The sequence below is a fragment of the Cannabis sativa genome, chromosome 3 (assembly GCF_029168945.1).
Source record: "Cannabis sativa cultivar Pink pepper isolate KNU-18-1 chromosome 3, ASM2916894v1, whole genome shotgun sequence".
NCBI lineage: Eukaryota > Viridiplantae > Streptophyta > Magnoliopsida > Rosales > Cannabaceae > Cannabis > Cannabis sativa.
In genome coordinates, this window is record NC_083603.1 from 77,276,146 (window position 1) to 77,296,706 (window position 20,561).

The window sequence follows — 20,561 nt, forward strand, 5'->3', positions numbered from 1 at the left end:
AACGGAGTCACATATTCTACTTTCAAAGTTGCATGTTATGCTCTCAGATTATTAGATGATGATAAAGAATGGATTGACTGCTTGACTTAAACTGCAATTTGGGGCACTGAAAATGAATTAAGGCATCTTTTTGTAACAATCCTCATTAATTGTCAGGTTTCTGATGTCACAAACCTTTGGAAATCAAACTACATCACATTGTCAGAAGACATTACTGCATTACAAAGAAAAAGATTCAGGATGAGGGATCTTTAGCTAAATGACCAACAAGTTGAAGCATACACATTGTATCATGCAAAAAATGGGAAAAAGTCTGAAAGACATAAATGGAATGCCCTAGCCCAATTCATCTTTGATGAGAGAAACAGGTAATAGATTGGTCAATGAAGAGCTGGATTATGACACAGAACAATTAAAAACCCTCCATGAAAAACCGTTTGCTTTTCCAAATCCTTCACAAAAATTAGCTTATGAAACAATACTAAATTCTGTAAAGAATGAAGAAGGAAATTTGTTTTTCATCAGTGGACATGGTGGTACAAAAAAACTATTTCTATGGAATACAAGTAATTGCAAAGCTCAAATCAAAATCTAAGATAGTCTTGCATGTTGCAACTTCAGGCATAGTAGCCTTATTATTGCCTAATAATAGGGCCACTCATTCACGGTTTCATATTCCCTTGGAGGTTATAGCTGAGTCAACGTGTGAAATTCGACATGGCATCCTAGTCGCTGAACTCTTGATGAAAACTTCTTTGATCATTTGGGATGAAGCACCAATGGCAAATAAGTATTGCTTTGAGGCTTTAGATAAGACCTTAAGAGACATTCTAAGAACAAGGTATGAGAATAGTACTACCAAACCTTTTGGAGGACTTACAATAATATGCAGCAGAGACTTTTCCCAAATATTGCCAGTTGTTCCAAAGGGTACGAGAACTGACATTGTTGATGCATCTCTTAATTCATCATACCTATGGCCATTTTTTAAAATATATGAGTTGAACCAAAATATGAAGCTTTATAATGGAAATGTCAATGAAGATGAGGTTGCTAAAATAGCTTCTTTTGATAAATGGTTGTTGCAGATTAGGGATGGTTCATTATATCATGACATTAATAGGGAATTCATCAAAATTCCTTTAGACATTTACAAAAAACCATATGATGATCCCATAAATCCTATAGTCCAAGCTATCTACCCTTCATTATTGCATAATTATAGTGACTCAACATATTTGAAAGAAAGAGCAATACTAACGCCAAAAAATGAAATAGTCCATGAGTTAAATGAGATGATTATAAATATGATCCCAGGAGAAGGGAGGACCTATTTTAGCTCAGACAATATATGCAAAGCAAGTATAAACACAAATGAAGAGGATCTTTTGTATCCAGCTAAGTTTTTGCATAGTTTGAAATTTAATGGCATCCCCAATCATGGCATACACCTAAAGGAAGGTGCTTCTGAATTGCTCCTCAAAAATCTCAATCAAACAAAAGGTTTATGCAATAGCACAAGATTTATTGTCACCCGTCTTGGTAAATGTTCAATTAGACTAATATAATCTCTGGAACAAATATTGATGAAAATGTAACTATTCCAAGAATAATCATGTATCGAAATGAATCCAAGTAACCATTCAAGCTCAATAGAAGGCAACTTCCTTTAGCACCATGCTTTGCCATGATAATCAATAAAAGTCAAGGATAGTAGCTTAAACATGTTGGATTGTATCTCCATAAACAAGTATTCACTCATGGCCAATTATATGTCGCAGTCTCTCGAGTAACTTCAGGAGAAGGATTGATTATAATAAACGCCGATGATGAAGTAGAAGACCCAATTTTAATCAAGAATGTCGTCTACAATGAAGTATTTCAAATACTCACTCATCATCCACCAAAACAAAGGTATCACATTTTCACAATTTTATTTTTATTATGCACATTATTTATTTTACTTAGTAATCAAGAAAGATAGTAACACAAGTAAATATTTCAGTATGGAAAAAGATTAGTCTTATGGATCATCACCTTCTTTTCCAACATTACAATTTAAGGTAAAAATTTCATCTCTACATAATTTTTTCAAATTAATCATTTTATCTAATTTTTTAGATAAAAAACTTTAATCGCTAACATTTTACATAATCCATCAATTATAGAAACAAAAAATATTGTGTGGTCTATTTCGCAAATGTTATCCTACATTCAACTCTATGGAGAAGACATACATCTTTTGTTTACACGCAATGTTTATTAAACTTATATTTTTCTTTCATTTATTTTATTGTAAAGACACGTCTAATTTTATTTCATATGTTAATTTTATCACCTTTCTACATATTAAATAACAAATTACATTTCTAATTTTAAAAATTTTCTTTAATTATAATATAAATATCAAAATATTATATTTTACATCAAATCACTTCATTCGTAAAATAAAATTTACAAAACTAAGGTCGAATCCGCTCGAAGCGCAGCTTTGTTCCCTAGTTCATAAATAAGACAAAGTCATTATTTAGAATTCTAATTGATTTAATAAATCAACTAATTGAGACTAGAAAATAATATTATCTTAGTTAGTGCAGGGACCATGGGCCTATGTAACTAAACTCCTAATAAGTTGATCTGAAATTTACTAAGTAAATTGCTTAGCTTATTAGTTCCTCCTGACTCTATTATAGAATCGAAATTACACTCTTGATTACATAGAACGCTCTATATACCAAATACAGATACATTATGAATTATACATTGTTACAATCTAAATAATCAATGATCCTCTACAGACAATTTACATTAAGTAGGGACAAATTTACTGTTTTACCCTTTAATGTATTTTATCTATAAAATACGTAGCTATTTGTAAATAATATTTCAGTAAACTAATATAATTACTAAAATGAGCGCCCTATCATTTATCGCGTTAAGCCAAGCTCTAAAGAAACCATCGTTTCACTTCTAATAGTAATAGAAGCTATAGATTCTATATCTATGATTAACACTCCCACTCAATTGTACTATCAAATTCCCAAGATGTAAATATGGGCTAGTCCTATGGGTAATATGTTAACAAACAAGTCGAAGAACCCGTATAATATAATTAAATTAGAACTTAACCATCTCAGGATTAAGATCAAATGATCTATGATCAACTAAGTGACATTGACTTAGAAAAGATATACCGGTACGTTTATGATATATTTTCTACTATCAATATTGGTTCATTCTGATGTATAGCTGATACATCTGATGCTAATTTACTTTACTAATATCCTGGAAAACACATTCTACTTAGCTAACTGTAAGTAAACCTTATCGTTGATTATCGTGTTAGTGTAAATTCAGTACATTGATAAATTGTGGGACTAAATAATTTGAAGCATATAATCATAATTACTTTCCACGGTGATGACATCACTATAATTGTGAATAACTATCTGTTTAGAATTTAATAGAACTTATATATAAAACCTATAATTATGTATAAAACATGTGAACAAAGCATATGACAAAGTCAAGTTATGATTTATGATATTTATTGAAAGTAAATAAGAGTACAATAAAATTTGGTTTTATTTAGGGCATAAAATCCCAACGAATTCTCACTTGTACAAATATAAAACTATCAGTGTATTTCAATTTAATCTCATATACTTGATGTCTTGATCAAATATAGTATTTGGCATAAACTATGTAATAGGATCTGATAGGTTGTACTCAGTATCAACCTTCTCCATCATCACATTTTCCTTAGTCACAAAACATATGAATTTGTGAATTCTCCTTCTATATATTTTATTCCTCTTACAATACAAGATTCTTTATTGTTTGGAAATTGCATTTGTGTTATAACGGAGTTACACTAAACAATTATTCCATGTCTGAAATTATGCCAAAGTCTATATCGAAATTTCTTGAGTTTGAACAATTCCCTAATTGCCTTTAGGTTAGCCTTATTATTTAGTCTTACTGGTAGAGTTAGTGATTCCAGATAGGCTTTTACACTTCTTTAGAAATCACTGCTCCACTTCTAGAGTAATCACCACCTCATATGTTGACTTTCTAGCATTGATGCAAGTCTTGAAATCTGATTTGGTGTAGCTAAGGGTTCTAAAATATCAATCTTATAACTAACATATAGTTCATCTTCTTGTATTTTAGGATATTTTTGATTATCTTCCAATGTTCCTTTTCTAGTTTTGATTGATACTTACTCACAGCTCCCACTCAACACTAGATATTAAGCCTGGTGCATGCAAGAGCATATATAAGGCCTCCTACTATTGATACTCAAGGAATTCTTTTCTTGGCCTTTATCTTTTCTAAAATAGTTGAAAATAACTCCTTAGATTAATGAACTCCATCTCTGGAAGTCAAGTGACCTCCATGAGAGTTAGCCATTTGAAAAAAAAAATGCTCTAGCACCTTACTAATGTAAGTTGCTTGTGACAGAGCAAGTAAATTATTAGGTATACCACAAATCATAGGTTTTAATGTTCTCATCAAACCCTTGAAATTAGGAATGGGAAGTTTTCTTAAGTCCATTGAATAGATTGAGCATGGTTTTGTATCTTATCCTTGTATTCTAAAAACCTTAGGTTACTCCGTGGGAATGGCTAACCGTAGTTCTCTACGCTTCGAGTCTTAGTTCCTTATTAGGACTATCCATTGCTTATTTGAGCAAATAATGAATCATCATCACCAGTGTCATCCAAGTCATAACAAGGTGGGTCCTTAAAAACCCTCCCACTATGACAATGTGCCGTGATAATGTATCTAGGAACTTCAGTGGTATAGACCTCATATAATGTAAGATAATGGAACACTTTTGGATTTGAATCAAGTAGTATCTCCACTTGTTTGCTACTTTGGATTTGAGATTACATCTTTGTAGTCATAGTCTAGAGAAGTAGTATTAGTGAAAATAAATACTTACTAGTCTAGATGACAATAGTGTAGTCCACCCTAGTCACTTTAGAATAGCCAACAAACATGCAAACATTAGTTAGCACTTTTAGCTTTTCTTAAGGACATGATCAGGGGATCCCTAGATTTAACAATGGTGGACACTAAGTACTTGACCATTATATAATTTTAAGGTTGTTTTGGTACCTAGTCTTAGATGGGATGCAATTTTAAAATATCGCTTGTTGTCTCTAAGGCATATCCCTATAAGGACTTTTGTAGCTGCTAGTAACTAATCATAAATCTTATCATTTCCATCAATTTTGCGATTCTGATATTCTGAGGAGGTAAGTTTAATATGCAATTCGAAGTTTATTTAAATGATCTTTGAACTGCACATCAAATATTTCTCCACCCCTACATGTTTGCAAGATCTTTAACAACTTTGTTAACTATCTTTCCTAGAAATTCATGAAAATTTTCAAATATTTCAAATTTCTGGCTTAAGGTAATATCTATAATAATCGTCTAATGATTTGATGAGTTACTCCTAACCACCCCTGGAATGTATATTCATATGTAAAAAATGACTGCATAGATGTAATCTGAAATCCAAAGTAGCAAACAAGTGGAGATACTATTTGATCTTATCAAAACTACTATGACCAAGACACAGTGCCATTTATAATCCATAGTTGTAATACCCTAGGATTAAGAAAATAGATTGGCAAACCCTAAATAGTTAAATGTGTATATTATAAAATTATATTATTATATAATTTATTATAAATGAATTAATTTGATATATGACATGTTAAGACCTCGTTGGTGAGCCAGGAGTATTTTAGTAATTTTGACTCGAGAAGGATAAAACTGTGAATTTAATTTAATTGCGTGGTTATGGACTATATTATTATGTAGTATGCCTATTTTGTCCTTTTTAGGTGTGTTCTGACAAGTCGGCGCAGTATAAACACAATCGGGTATTTTAGGCCGAACCTGATTCGGGGCCTAAATACAATTTTGGGATGATTTATTGGCAATTTATTTATGTGTGATTAATCTGAATTTATTTTGGGTAGCTATGTGAAGTTAAATGACATAATTTCCCTTGAAAGTTTGTGTATGTGAAATATGGCCCTAAGGGCAATTTGGTAATTTTGCATATTTTAATTATTTACAATAAAAGATAATTTTAATTGGAACAAAAAGCATTTTCTGGTTTCTTACACCCCAAAACTGACCCCTCCTCTCTCTCTCTCTCTCTCTCTCTCTCTCTCTCTCTCTCTCTCTCTCCCTATTTTCATCTTTGCAACTTGTGAATTTGTTGACAAATAGCTTGGGTTAAAGCTTGATTTGTGGGAATTATTTGGAGCTTGAATTGTTGAAGATTTGGAGGTAGTTTTCTTACTGCTTTAATTTGAAATTGTTGCTAAAATGAAAGTGGATAAATAGGTCTTTGAGCTTTGAATGTTCTTGAGATGCACGTATGTTGATATTAGTGTAATTTTTGATACTCTATGCTTGATTGTGTTCAAGATTGATGTAAGATGCTTTATGCTGTGTTTTGAGAGGAATTTTGAGTTTAGATTGGTTCTCTAATTAATTTGTGTAGCTCTGAATTTATAGTTGAGTTTTTTGTTCTTGTGTTTAAGCTCTTGAAGTTGGGATTTTGGTGAATCTTGCTCAATGTTTGGAGCCTAGTTTTTGTCCTGTTAAATCTAAATTTAGAGGATCTATATGGTTGGATTTTGATGCATGAAATTTGTGTTTTAACTCTATGTTATGTTAGTTATATTATGTGGGAAATAATTTTCAGATATATGCATGTTTCGGGTCAGTTTTTGTGCATTTTTCGAGCTGCTGAAATGGAGTTTCTGGGTTTTTAACCCAAGCACCGCAGCCCGCTCGCGTGGATAGATTGCATGTTGAACTTTTTTTGTTCATAACATTTGACTCGGGACACCGTTTGGGACGTTCTTTATATCGTTGGATAGCTCGTTCCAAGCTCTATATGTTTATCTATATTTTGAATGCCAATTTTACATTATGAAAGTGTATTTAGGGATTAACCCTATACTTGTGAATTCCAGAATTGTGACTAGGATTATCGGCACTTGGTCAGGAGCACTCGGGGATTTGGAATCTCCACATTTGCGTGACATCAGGTAAGATAGTAGTTAGCACGTAGAGTTATGCGCGGTGGCACTTATATTGAAAATGATATATGTGGCTAATTAGAAACTGGGATTAGGGTTATTACTCTAACATGAGCGGTTTAATGACCTAGGGTTATTACCTGTAACTCCCTAACTAAATTAGGCGTGTTAGCGTGATTTTTAACATACTGAGCAGCTCGTTGGTAATCAACGAGATTATTGAAAAATGTGATTAATTAAAATTTTCTTATTTAATTAGAAACTTAAAGTAATATATTTATAAAATCCCGAGATCCCATTTACAAAACTATGTTATTCATATACAAAAGTTTTGTCGCCTAGCGACTATACAGCAAAAAGCCCTCATGTCCCAAAGATCGTACGCTTCAGGCCTAACTGCCCCGACATGTACAATCTTAATCGTCTCGTCCTCACGGTGCTCAGCCTTAGCCTTGCCTTTACCTACACATGAAAGTAACACTGTGAGTCAACAAACTCAGTAAGAAAAGCATAACATAAAACATAATAATATCCCGAGATATAACCAGGCACCCATACACCCGATCGTAACCCTATCCCCGTGTCCCACACGGTACTGAGTCTAGAACGTTCATACGACAATACTATCGACCATAGTGCCAGCCTATACTCAATATGCTATTCATACTCTACCCATATTGATGTGACATCATCGATCAGTATTTCAGCCAATATACATTTATCAGTAATCAGTACAACTCTAAGAATATTATTACCGCTATCAATGTATTCTAACAGGCATAAACAACATGTATGCTAAACATGTAATAACATATGAATGACATTATACTAACCTTACCTCAATTCCGAATTCAGGTGTGCTGGCCAACCTGAGTGGAACAACTGCTCTGTGAATTACAGGCTCCTAAAACACATCGATAACATCATGAATAAGTGATACGCTAAATCACAACCGGGGACTTAGGTTTTCAACCAAAAACCTATCTATTGTAACATAACATGGAAATACCCTAAACTAGCAGGGAATTAACCAACTAAAGCTCTGAAACTAGTACGAATCGACAACACAAATTTTTCGGGGAACCCAGCAGCAAATCCGGGTAACCGGTTAGCCGTTTTACACCAGAAAATCCAAAAACATCCAAACCCTAACCAAATCGATTCCAAACCTTACCAAACCTTCCAAAGCTCAATAATATACCCTAATAGACATATTCCTAGCAATAAAACAACTACCCAAGCTCATAATTGAAAAACATCATTAAAGAACCAAGCTTGAGTTCTAAAACTCAACAACAACATATCTAAACATAAATAAACATCATAAGCATACTTCAAACAACAACAACAAAAACAACAACTAATTTCATAAATCATGCATCAATCCATTGTTGGGTTTTATGCCCTAAATAAAACTCATTTCAATATAATTAGATTTACTTATTAATATAGATCAGAAATAACATTTAATGTTGCATGGTTCACATGATTATATGTACATAATGTATAAATTCATCTGAAACCCTTTTTACATACTTGATCCTGTTTATTGTGTCGTCAACACATTGGAAAATAAACGTGACTATGTGAATAAAGTTTCCTAGATTTATCAGACATAGGGTTTGTAAAGCCCGCTTAGTTAATTTGGAACTTAGCAGTTAATCATGATTATTTATGAAATTATTTATAGCTATTTAAATAATTTATTATACTGTTATTTATGGAATTCAGAAATGCATGGTTATGTTATTCAGTAGTTTTCATATTTTGCATTTCCGGTGCCTGGTATTTTGGAACTCGGCGTTTGGCTCAGTAGAAATCACAACTTAGTATGTTAGTAGTTTGGGACGAGTTTTAGACATTGGGAATGTCGGGAATGGCCGGGAATTTAGAATTTCCCAAAAATACCCCTTTAGTATGATTTATGTGGTTTTATGGTGGAGGGGCAAAATGGTCTTTTTGCCCCATTAGTATTTTGTCTTTTTGTGAATTTATTATTGAAAAATAAATATTTATTTGAGTGTTTATTTGGCTGAAATGGGTTTATGTTAAGTGTTTTATTCATTATTCCATTTTTACTAAAATATCACAAGTTAGAAAAAATAGAATTTTCAAAGAAACTCTCTCTCAAGCTCTCTCTCTTTTTCGGCCAAGGCTTGGCTGCAAGGGCTGGATTTTTCTGTGGTGATTCAAGTTTGGTTTGCAAAACTCTAGTGATTTCTTGATTGTGGTAGGTCATTTCTAGCTTTCTTCTCTTATTTTTCTTAGGAAAAGTTTGATAAATTGATGATGCATGCATGAGTTTGGTTGTTGTTGCTGCTGTATTTTGTGGTTATTTTGTGAGGTTAAAAGCATGATTTTTAGTTGTTAATTAAGCTACTTGTGAAGTATGATTCCTAGGTTGAAGCATGCTAGAGTTTTCTTATGCTAAAGTTGGGTTTTCAACATGAAAATTGTGTAATCTGTTGCTGTATGGTTGTTAATGTTTTTGTTTGTTTTCAGAAGCTTAATCATGCATATTTAAGTAGAATTAACCAGGTTTGAATGCATGTTAGAGGGATTTAACCAAGTTTGAGTTTTGAACTCAAAGCTTGGAGCTTTAATGGTGGATTTTGATTTTGTGCATGGAGCTTTGTTTTATCACTTGGAAAATGTTTATTAGGGTCTAATTAGCAGGTCTGGAAAGTTTGGTTGAGTTTGGAAACGTTTTGGTTGGAGAATTGATATTTGTGGGTTTTCTGGGTAAAACCGGCTAACCGGTTTTACACTGCTTGTAAAACCGGTTACCCGGATTTTGCAGTAGGGTGAGAAACCGGTTTTTCTCAACTGGTCGTTTCGTGCTAGTTTTAGGTTTTCAGGCAGTTTGTTTTCTGCTAGTTTGGGGTATTTTTGTATTAAGTTTCAGTAGGTTAAGTTTGGTTTTAAAACCTTTGTCCCCGTTGTGATTTAGCGTGTCACTTATCGGTATTGTGATTTTTACGATTTAGGAGCCTGTAATCCGCCGCTCAGCTAAAGTTCCAGTCAGGTTGATCGGCACACCTGAATTCGGAATCCACGTAAGATTAGTATAACCGTATGCATATGTAGATTACATGTTTAGCGTGCATGTAGGAAGCCTATTAGATTACATTAGATATGTATGTTGGCTTCGAACCATCCAACCCTGTCACGTCGGTACAGGCTGGAGTATGACCAGCAGCCGGAGTATGACCGGTTCGACCGATTAGGCTGACACTTGGTTGGTGGTTCCGTGCTATTGACGTATCCCGTCGGTACAGGCTGGAGTATGACCAAGAATGGAGTATGACCGGTTCGACCGATCAGGTGGATATAGTAACACGTCGGTACAGGCTGGAGTATGACCAGCAGCCGGAGTATGACCGGTTCGACCGATCAGGCTGTTACATGTCAATAGTACCGTCCCTATGAACGTTCAGAACTCATTACCATGTTGGACATGGCAGTGTGGCTCAGTACCGTGTTGGACACGGCAGTAGCGGGACCCAGTATCGTGTTGGACACGGCAGTTAGGGTTATGATCAGGGGTATGGGCGTCTGGTCATGACAGGGATTTATGTATGATTATTATTATGCTTTTCTTACTGAGTCTGTCGACTCACAGTTCTACGTTTATGTGTAGGTAAAGGCAAGGCTAAAGCTGATGGACCGTGAGCGAGCTTGTGAAGATTGTACATGTCGAGGCGGTTAGGCCTGGAGCGTACGATCATCGGGACAGCAAGGCTGATTTTTTGTAACTGGTCGCTAGGCGACATTTAGTTATTTTATGTATCAGTTAAACAGTTAATCTTTTTGTAAATGATTTTATAATCGGGATCCCGAGTCTTTTATAATATTATTTTATAAGTTTAATTAAAAAGCAAAAATTTTAATTAATCACGTTTTTCCGTAAACCTCGTTGATTAGCAACGAGCTGCACAGTATGTTTAAAAATCACGTAATACGCCTATGTTAGTTAGGGTGTTACAATTAGGTATCAGAGCCGTCAGGTTGTCTTCCGAAGATCGTCACGACATGTACAATCATCATCAGCAGTTAGCTCGTTTCACGGTTCAGTAAGCCTTTATTGCTTTAGTAGTTTATTTATTCAGTTATGAAAAAGAAAAGTCTGTTAGGAAGCATGTTAGTAGCCTGATAGTAGAATAGGCGCATGTTTCGTTTTTAATTTCCAAATTAAGCGGCATTAGTAAGCTCTCGATGATCGTGACCTGAAGTGCCAACTCGGGATTTCGAGGCGGTTCAGACTAGATGGACGCCAGACAAAATATTAGGAGTCAGGGCATCTCAGTCGGGTCAGATCAGGGTGGAGGAGCTCAGTTCCCCTCAAGTGTTATGGGCCGAGGTAGAGGTCCCAGGGGCAGGGCTCGCGGTCGGGGTGATGTTAACTCGCCGCAGGCTGCCCAAGTCAATCAGGAAGCCCAGAATTGGGAAGTTAGGTTTGCTGAAGTGCAAGCCAGAATAGAGGAGCAAGATAATGAGATTCAGAGATTGCGGCAGCAGGGTGCTCTTGCAGTGCAGGTGCCAGAAGTTCCAGTGGCACCCGCCCCTGCTGCCCAGGCCGAGATAGTGGTGGCGGCCCATAGATTGGAACCTCTGTATGAACGGTTCCGGAAGCAAGCACCTCCGGTTTTCCTGGGAGGTCCGGACGTGATGAAAGCCGAGCAGTGGCTAACGGTGATCACCAAAATTTTGAATTTTATGGGTGTCACCGGGAACGACAGAGTGGTGTGTGCCACCTTCCAGTTTCAAGAAGACGCTCTGGTCTGGTGGGGACATGGTGTCTCAGATCCATGACGTCATCACTATGACCTGGGAAGGGTTGCAGGAACTCTTCAACGCGAAGTACTACAATGAGGCGGTCAGAAGCGCCAAGAGGAAAGAGTTCGCTCACCTGACCTAGCGTGAGAATATGAGCGTCCCCGAGTATACTATTCAGTTTGACCGGTTGGCGAGGTTAGCCTCGAGAATTGTGCCGACCGACTTCAGCAAGAAAGAGAAGTATCTTAACGGTTTAAATGCGAAGATCAAACATGATTTGATGATTACCACGGACGACAGCACCACCTATGCTCAGATGGTGGAGAAGGCACTGCGTGCTGAGGGCGTAGTTGGGTGTATGTCAGAATCAGCCAGTACTCCGGTGAGTGGCGGGGCTCCTACCCCTCCTGCATCAGGCTTTAGCAGGGGGAGTAGTGGTTCGGCCATTGATCAGAGGAAGAGATCACCCACTGCTTCCGGTGGCTCGAGTCAGAACAAGAGGTTCCGGGGGAACCAGAACAGAGGGAGTCGTCCTGGTGGTACTGAGACCCGTTATTCCTAATGGAGTGTCTCATTAGTAAGAGGCATCCTATGGGTGAGTGTTTATGTCAAGAATGTCTTATGTGGCAGCCAAAGTCTTTAGAAAATTGGAAAGACTGTATGATAGATATGATCAGGGTTTGGAACCCTATTACCTGGCGGAGAATTGGTTATCTCCAATAGGTGGATTAGGTCTATGCCGATCAGGATAGATAGTAGAGAGTTAAGTGCTGATCTGATAGAGATGAGTTTAGTCGAATTCGATATTATTTTAGGAATGGATTTCCTATCTAAATATTCGGCGAGCATTGATTGTAAAAGGAAGATGGTGATCTTCCAACCGGAAAGTGAAGAACCTTTTGTGTTTGTTGGTTCAGTTCAGGGATCCCGGATTCCGGTGATTTCGGCCATGTCAGCTAGAGAATTGTTGCACGGCGGTTGCTTAGGGTTTCTGGCCGTGGTGGCGGACACCACTCGGCCAGATACCATTCCGCCAGAGGACATCAGGGTGGTTCGGGAATTTTTGGATGTTTTTCCCGAAGAACTTCCAGGGTTACCACCTCAGCGGGAGATTGATTTCGTGATAGACTTGGCACCAGGGGTGGAACCGGTTTCCAAAGCCCCGTATAGAATGGCTCCAGCTGAACTTAAGGAATTAAAGATTCAGCTCCAAGGGTTGCTTGACAAAGGGTTTATTCGGCCCAGTGTGTCACCCTGGGGAGCCCTGGTTTTATTCGTCAAGAAGAAAGACGGATCTATGAGGATGTGTATCGACTACAGAGAATTGAACAAGCTGACGGTGAAGAATAAATATCCCTTACCTAGGATCGATGACTTGTTCGATTAGCTTCAGGGGAAGACGGTCTTTTCTAAGATTGATCTCCGTTCGGGTTATCATCAGTTGAGAATCCGAGAGGAGGACATTCCGAAGATGGCTTTCCGCACTAGGTATGGACATTACGAATTTCTAGTTTTGTCATTCGGACTAACCAATGCTCCTGCAGCATTCATGGACTTGATGAATAGAGTACTCAAGGATTTCCTCGATATCTGTGTGATTGTGTTTATCGACGACATCCTCGTGTACTCTCAATCAGAAGAGGAGCATGAGTTACATCTTCAGATGGTACTGCAATGGCTTCGAGAACACAAGCTTTATGCCAAGTTCAAGAAATGTGAGTTCTGGCTATCTCAGGTGTCCTTCCTAGGGCACATGGTGAGCAAAGATGGGATCGAGGCGGATCCCGGGAAGATCGAATCCGTCAAGGATTGGCCGAGACCGAAGACAGTGACAGAGATCAGAAGCTTCTTAGGTTTAGCTGGGTACTACCGTAGGTTCGTCGAAGGGTTCTCTAAAATTTCAATGCCCCTAACCGAGCTTACAAAGAAGAATCAGCGATTTATTTGGTCAGACAAGTGCGAAGCTAGTTTCCAGGAGCTAAAGCAGAGGTTGATTACCGCTCCAGTGCTAGCTTTGCCTTCGGATAAAGAGAAATTCGTAGTTTATTGTGACGCATCCAAACAGGGTTTGGGTTGTGTATTGATGCAAGCCGATCGGGTCATCGCTTATGCCTCCCGTCAGTTAAAGGATTATGAACAGCGATACCCGACTCATGATCTGGAGTTGGCCGCAGTGGTTTTTGCATTAAAGATTTGGCGGCATTACCTTTACGGGGAAAAGTGTGAAATCTATACCGACCATAAAAGTCTCAAATATTTCTTTACTCAGAAGGATTTGAATATGAGACAAAGGCGTTGGTTGGAATTAGTGAAAGATTACGGTTGTGAGATCCTCTATCACCCCGGAAAAGCCAATGTAGTGGCCGATGCCCTGAGCAGAAAGGGTCCCGGGCAAGTAGCTAGTATGGTTCAGATCTCACCTCAGTTAGCAGAGGATATGGTTAGATCCAGCATTGAGTTTGTGGTAGGTCAGCTTCACAGCTTAACGCTGCAATCTGATCTGTTGGAAAGAATAAAAGTCGCTCAGATGATAGATCCGGAGTTAGTGAAGATCCGAGATGAGGTATTGGCTGGTCAAGCCAAGGACTTTTCAGTGTCAGACAGTGGGATGCTTTTGTATAAAGCCAGAGTTTGTGTTCCGAATAGTGTGGAACTTAGGAATGAGATCTTTGAGGAGGCTCATTCTACCCCGTATTCTCTGCATCCCGGCACCACTAAGATGTACCAAGATTTGAAACCGTACTTCTGGTGGAGCGGTATGAAGAAGAATTTGGTAGAATTCGTATCGAGATGCCTCACTTGTCAACAGATTAAGGCTAAACATCAGTGACCAGCAGGGTTGTTGCAGCCTTTAACCCTACCAGAATGGAAATGGGAAGATATTACGATGGATTTTGTGGTCGGGTTACCTAGGACCACTGGTTTATTTGATTCCATCTAGGTAGTGGTGGATCGATTTACGAAATCTGCTCATTTTCTGCCGGTTAGAACAACATTTACAGTGGATCAGTTGGCAAAATTGTATGTTAGGGAGATCGTAAGACTTCACGGAGTACCGAAGTCTATAGTTTCGGACAGGGATCCGAAGTTCACCTCCAAATTTTGGCAAAGTTTGCAACGGGCAATGGGTACAAAGCTGAAATTCAGTACAGCATTCCATCCAAAGACAGATGGTCAGTCCGAAAGGACAATTAAGATATTGGAGGACATGTTGAGAGCCTGTGTTATGGACCTTGAAGGCTCATGGAATAAGTATCTACCGTTGATAGAATTTTCTTACAACAACAGTTATCAGAGTACAATAGGGATGGCTCCCTATGAACTCTTATACGGTAGGAAATGTAGATCCCCTATCCACTGGGATGAGACGGGGGAGAGGAAATACCTAGGTCCAGAGTCAGTACAGCGGACCAATGAGGCAATAGAGAAGATAAAAGCTAGAATGCTTGCCTCACAGAGCAGACAGAAGGGTTACGCAGATCCGAAACGCAGAGATGTTGAGTTCCAAGTAGGGGAACATGTGTTCTTACGGGTATCTCCGATGAAGGGGATCAAACGTTTCGGGAAAAGAGGCAAGTTATGCCCTAGATTTACAGGACCTTTCTAGATTCTCGAGAAGATAGGTCAAGTGGCATATCGGTTAGCGTTGCCTCCAGCCTTATCAGCAGTTCACAACGTATTCCATGTCTCGATGTTTAGAAAATACGTTTCAGATCCCTCTCATATACTCAGTTATGAGAGCCTTAAGCTACAGCCAAACATGACTTATGAGGAACAACCAGTGCAGATCCTGGATAAAAAGGATAAAGTCCTTCGGAATAAGACCATAGCATTGGTCAAGATTCTCTCGAGAAACAGCAAGGTGGAGGAAGCCACCTGGGAGCTAGAGTCAGATATGAGAGCTCAATATCCAGAGTTATTCAGGTTAGATTTCGGGGACGAAATCCATTTAAGGGGGGAATAGTTGTAAAGCCCGCTTAGTTAATTTGGAAATTAGCAGTTAATCATGATTATTTATGAAATTATTTATAGCTATTTAAATAATTTATTATACTGTTATTTATGGAATTCAGAAATGCATGGTTATGTTATTCAGTAGTTTTCATATTTTGCATTTCCGGTGCCCGGTATTTTGGAACTCGGCGTTTGGCTCAGTAGAAATCACAACTTAGTATGTTAGTAGTTTGGGACGAGTTTTAGACATTGGGAATGTCGGGAATGGCCGGGAATTTAGAATTTCCCAAAAATACCCCTTTAGTATGATTTATGTGGTTTTATGGTGGAGGGGCAAAATGGTCTTTTTGCCCCATTAGTATTTTGTCTTTTTGTGAATTTATTATTGAAAAATAAATATTTATTTGAGTGTTTATTTGGCTGAAATGGGTTTATGTTAAGTGTTTTATTCATTATTCCATTTTTACTAAAATATCACAAGTTAGAAAAAATAGAATTTTCAAAGAAACTCTCTCTCAAGCTCTCTCTCTTTTTCGGCCAAGGCTTGGCTGCAAGGGCTGGATTTTTCTGTGGTGATTCAAGTTTGGTTTGCAAAAATCTAGTGATTTCTTGATTGTGGTAGGTGATTTCTAGCTTTCTTCTCTTATTTTTCTTAGGAAAAGTTTGATAAATTGATGATGCATGCATGAGTTTGGTTGTTGTTGTTGCTGTATTTTGTGGTTATTTTGTGAGGTTAAAAGCATGATTTTTAGTTGTTAATTAAGCTACTTGTGAAGTATGATTCCTAGGTTGAAGCATGCTAGAGTTTTCTTATGCTAAAGTTGGGTTTTCAACATGAAAATTGTGTAATCTGTTGCTGTATGGTTGTTAATGTTTTTGTTTGTTTTCAGAAGCTTAATCATGCATATTTAAGTAGAATTAACCAGGTTTGAATGCATGTTAGAGGGATTTAACCAAGTTTGAGTTTTGAACTCAAAGCTTGGAGCTTTAATGGTGGATTTGGTTTTGTGCATGAAGCTTTATTTTATCACTTGGAAAATATTTATTAGGGTCTAATTAGCAGGTCTGGAAAGTTTGGTTGAGTTTGGAAACGTTTTGGTTGGAGAATTGATTTTTGTGGGTTTTCTGGGTAAAACCGGCTAACCGGTTTTACACTGCTTGTAAAACCGGTTACCCGGATTTTGCAGTAGGGTGAGAAACCGGTTTTTCTCAACTGGTCGTTTCGTGCTAGTTTCGTGTTTTCGATGCTTTGTTTTCTGCTAGTTTGGGGTATTTTTGTATTAAGTTTCAGTAGGTTAAGTTTGGTTTTAAAACCTTTGTCCCCGTTGTGATTTAGCGTGTCATTTATCGGTGTTGTGATTTTTACGGTTTAGGAGCCTGTAATCCGCCGCTCAGCTAAAGTTCCAGTCAGGTGGACCGGCACACCTGAATTCGGAATCCAGGTAAGATTAGTATAACAGTATGCATATGTAGATTACATGTTTAGTGTGCATGTAGGAAGCCTATTAGATTACATTAGATATGTATGTTGGCTTCGAACCATCCAACCCTGTCACGTCGGTACAGGCTGGAGTATGACCAGCAGCCGAAGTATGACCGGTTCGACCGATTAGGCTGACACTTGGTTGGTGGTTCCGTGCTATTGACGTATCCCGTCTGAGTACAGCCGGAGTATGACCAATGGAGTATGACCGGCTCGACCGATCGTGGATATAGTAACACGTCGGTACAGCCGGAGTATGACCAAGAAATGAGTATAACCGGTTCGACCGATCAGGCTGTTACATGTCAATAGTACCGTCCCTATGAACATTCAGAACTCAGTACCATGTTGGACATGGCAGTAGTGGCTCAGTACCGTGTTGGACACGGTAGTAGCGGGACCCAGTATCGTGTTGGACACGGCAGTTAGGGTTATGATCAGGGGTATGGGCGTCTGGTCATGACCGGGATTTATGTATGATTATTATTATGCTTTTCTTACTGAGTCTGTCGACTCACAGTTCTACGTTTATGTGTAGGTAAAGGCAAGGCTAAAGCTGATGGACCGTGAGCGAGCTTGTGAAGATTGTACATGTCGGGGCGGTTAGGCCTGGAGCGTACGATCATCGGGACAGCAAGGCTGATTTTTTGTAACTGGTCGCTAGGCGACATTTAGTTATTTTATGTATCAGTTAAACAGTTAATCTTTTTGTAAATGATTTTATAATCGGGATCCCGAGTCTTTTATAATATTATTTTATAAGTTTAATTAAAAAGCAAAAATTTTAATTACTCACGTTTTTCCATAAACCTCGTTGATTAGCAACGAGCTGCACAGTATGTTTAAAAATCACGTAATACGCCTATGTTAGTTAGGGTGTTACAGGGTTTTACTGATATGATAATCTACAACAGAGTTTACTTGCATTTGGAGAAATGCTATGTTCTTTCCAGAGCATTGGTTAAAGTAAAGCTCAGGTTGGATGCATGGAGTATGCATCAGAAGGGACCAATATTGAACTTTGACTTAGATTTATTAAACTTACCGTAATATCTATTCAAGTCAATATCGCCTAGTTGATCCTAGATCAAATGTTCTTAATCCTGTTATGATTAGGCTCGATCTCAAGAGGCTATTCGTGTTCTTTGATTTGTTAGTTAAGCCTACTTTTAGGTCAGGGTGATACGTACATTTTGGGAACACGGTAGTGCAATTGAGTGGGAGCGCTAGCATAAACATGGAATCTATAGCTTCAATCTGGCGAATAGTAAGCAAAGGATGATCTCCTTCGAGCTTGACCAAACGAACATAAATGGTGGAGTACTCATTTCACATAAGCTGAAATATCATTTATACGGGGTCAAGTGTTTTAAGGATAAAATACATAGTAGGGTGTTACGGTAATCTAATCCCTTTACAGTGTAGATCATTCATATAGAGGATCATTGATCAAATTAGGATTATAACAATGGATAACTAATGATGCGTCTATATGGTGGAACATATAGAGCATTCTATATACTGAGAGTGCAATTCTAAGTTCTATGCGTGGATTCAACGAAGAATTAATAAGTTAGTGAATTTTAGTGTTAAATTCTTGATCTACTTATTGGAAGCTCGGTTATATAGACCCATGGTCCCCGCACTAGTTGAGATAATATTGTTTGTAAGACTCATGTAATTGGTTTTGATTAATCAATTATAATTCACAAATTAGACTATGTCTATTTGTGAAATTTTCACTAAGTAAGGGTGAAATTGTAAAGAAAGAGTTATAGGGGCATATTTGTTAATTATGATACTTTGTATGGTTCAATTAATAAATATGATAAATGACAATATTATTTAATAATTATTTATAGTTATTAAATAGTTAGAATTGGCATTTAAATGGTTGAATTAGAAAATTGGCGTTTTTGAGAAAATCAGATGCAGAAAAGATAAACTACAAAATTGCAAAAAGTGAGGCCCAAATCCACTAGTATAGGGCCGGCCACTTTTGTAGGAAATTTAAACTGATTTTTTCATTATTTTAATGCCAAATAATTCAAACCTAACCCTAGTGGAATGCTATAAATAGATACTGAAGGCTTCAGGAAATTTATACTTAAATTTTCTATTTTTCCTTCAGAGAAAAATCTGAGCCTTCTCTCTCCCTATCTTTGGCCGAACCCACTCTCTCTCTCTTCCTCATTGAGATTTCGAAATTTTTAGTGTATGAGTAGTTCCCACACACAGCAAGTGATACCTCAATCATAGTGAGGAAGATCGTGAAGAAAGATCATCAGCAGGGAGTTTCAACATCAAGGATTCAGAGAAAGAGATCCAGGTTCAGATATTGATAATGCTCTGCTACAGAAAGGAATCAAGGGCTAGATATCTGAACGGAAGGAGTCATTATATTCCGCTGCACCCAATGTAAGGTTTCTTAAACTTTATATGTGTTTATTTCATCATTTTAGAAAGTTCATATTTAGGGTGTTAATCAACATACTTGTGAGTAGATCTAAGATCCTGGTAAAATAAATTTCCAACAACTGGCCTCAGAGCCATGGTAATTGATTTACTTGCAAGAAATTTGGACTTTAAAACGATTGTTTGTTCGTTTTTGGATGGTATCATGTTGTATTGAGTGTTATTTGATGATTGATTGGTGTTTGTGAATTTTCGTTAAAAATAATTGAATATCTGTTTCTGGAATTATTTTTATTGGATAGTATAAAAAAATTAAGCAAGTTACCTTTTTACAAAACTCAATTTCGATTTAATTTGAATTAGTTTTGATTTTTTGAAGATTCGAAAAAATCGGAGTTGTGTTGAAATTTTCCTACGATCGCGAAACTGTCCATACAGCTCACAATTTTTTCGTTTTTCTTCAATTTTTCATGCTTTTTCATGGAACTAACTTCCGATTTTTTGTGTAGTTCTGTATTTATACTATTACTATTCCTAATTCAATTCTAATTATCATTATGAATTAATTTAATATTTTTTAAATTTAATTCATGATATTAGTGTAATTTGAATTTGAAAATAGTAAATATCTATCTTTTTTGCTTAATTATCTATTTTATTTTTAAATTTGATTATATCTTATCTTATCTTTAAATTTAAGGTCAGATTTTAAATTTTTAAATTAAATCTTTTTTTAAATAATTTGACCTTATTTAAATTTAAAATAAGATAACTATAATCATGTAATTTTAAATAGATATGAGATATTTTGCTAACTTTTAAATTTTGTTATTTTATTTATTTAAATTACATTTAAA

General features: G+C 36.9%; 1 protein-coding gene across 1 annotated transcript; it reads left to right on the forward strand.

Annotated features, from left to right (window-relative positions):
* The first annotated feature begins 497 nt into the window (after window positions 1–497).
* Window positions 498–1,568, forward strand: LOC133036297 (uncharacterized). The gene has a single exon (XM_061112850.1). The coding sequence runs from the start codon at window positions 498–500 to the stop codon at window positions 1,566–1,568; it is 1,071 nt and encodes a 356-aa protein (XP_060968833.1).
* The last annotated feature ends 18,993 nt before the right edge of the window (window positions 1,569–20,561 follow it).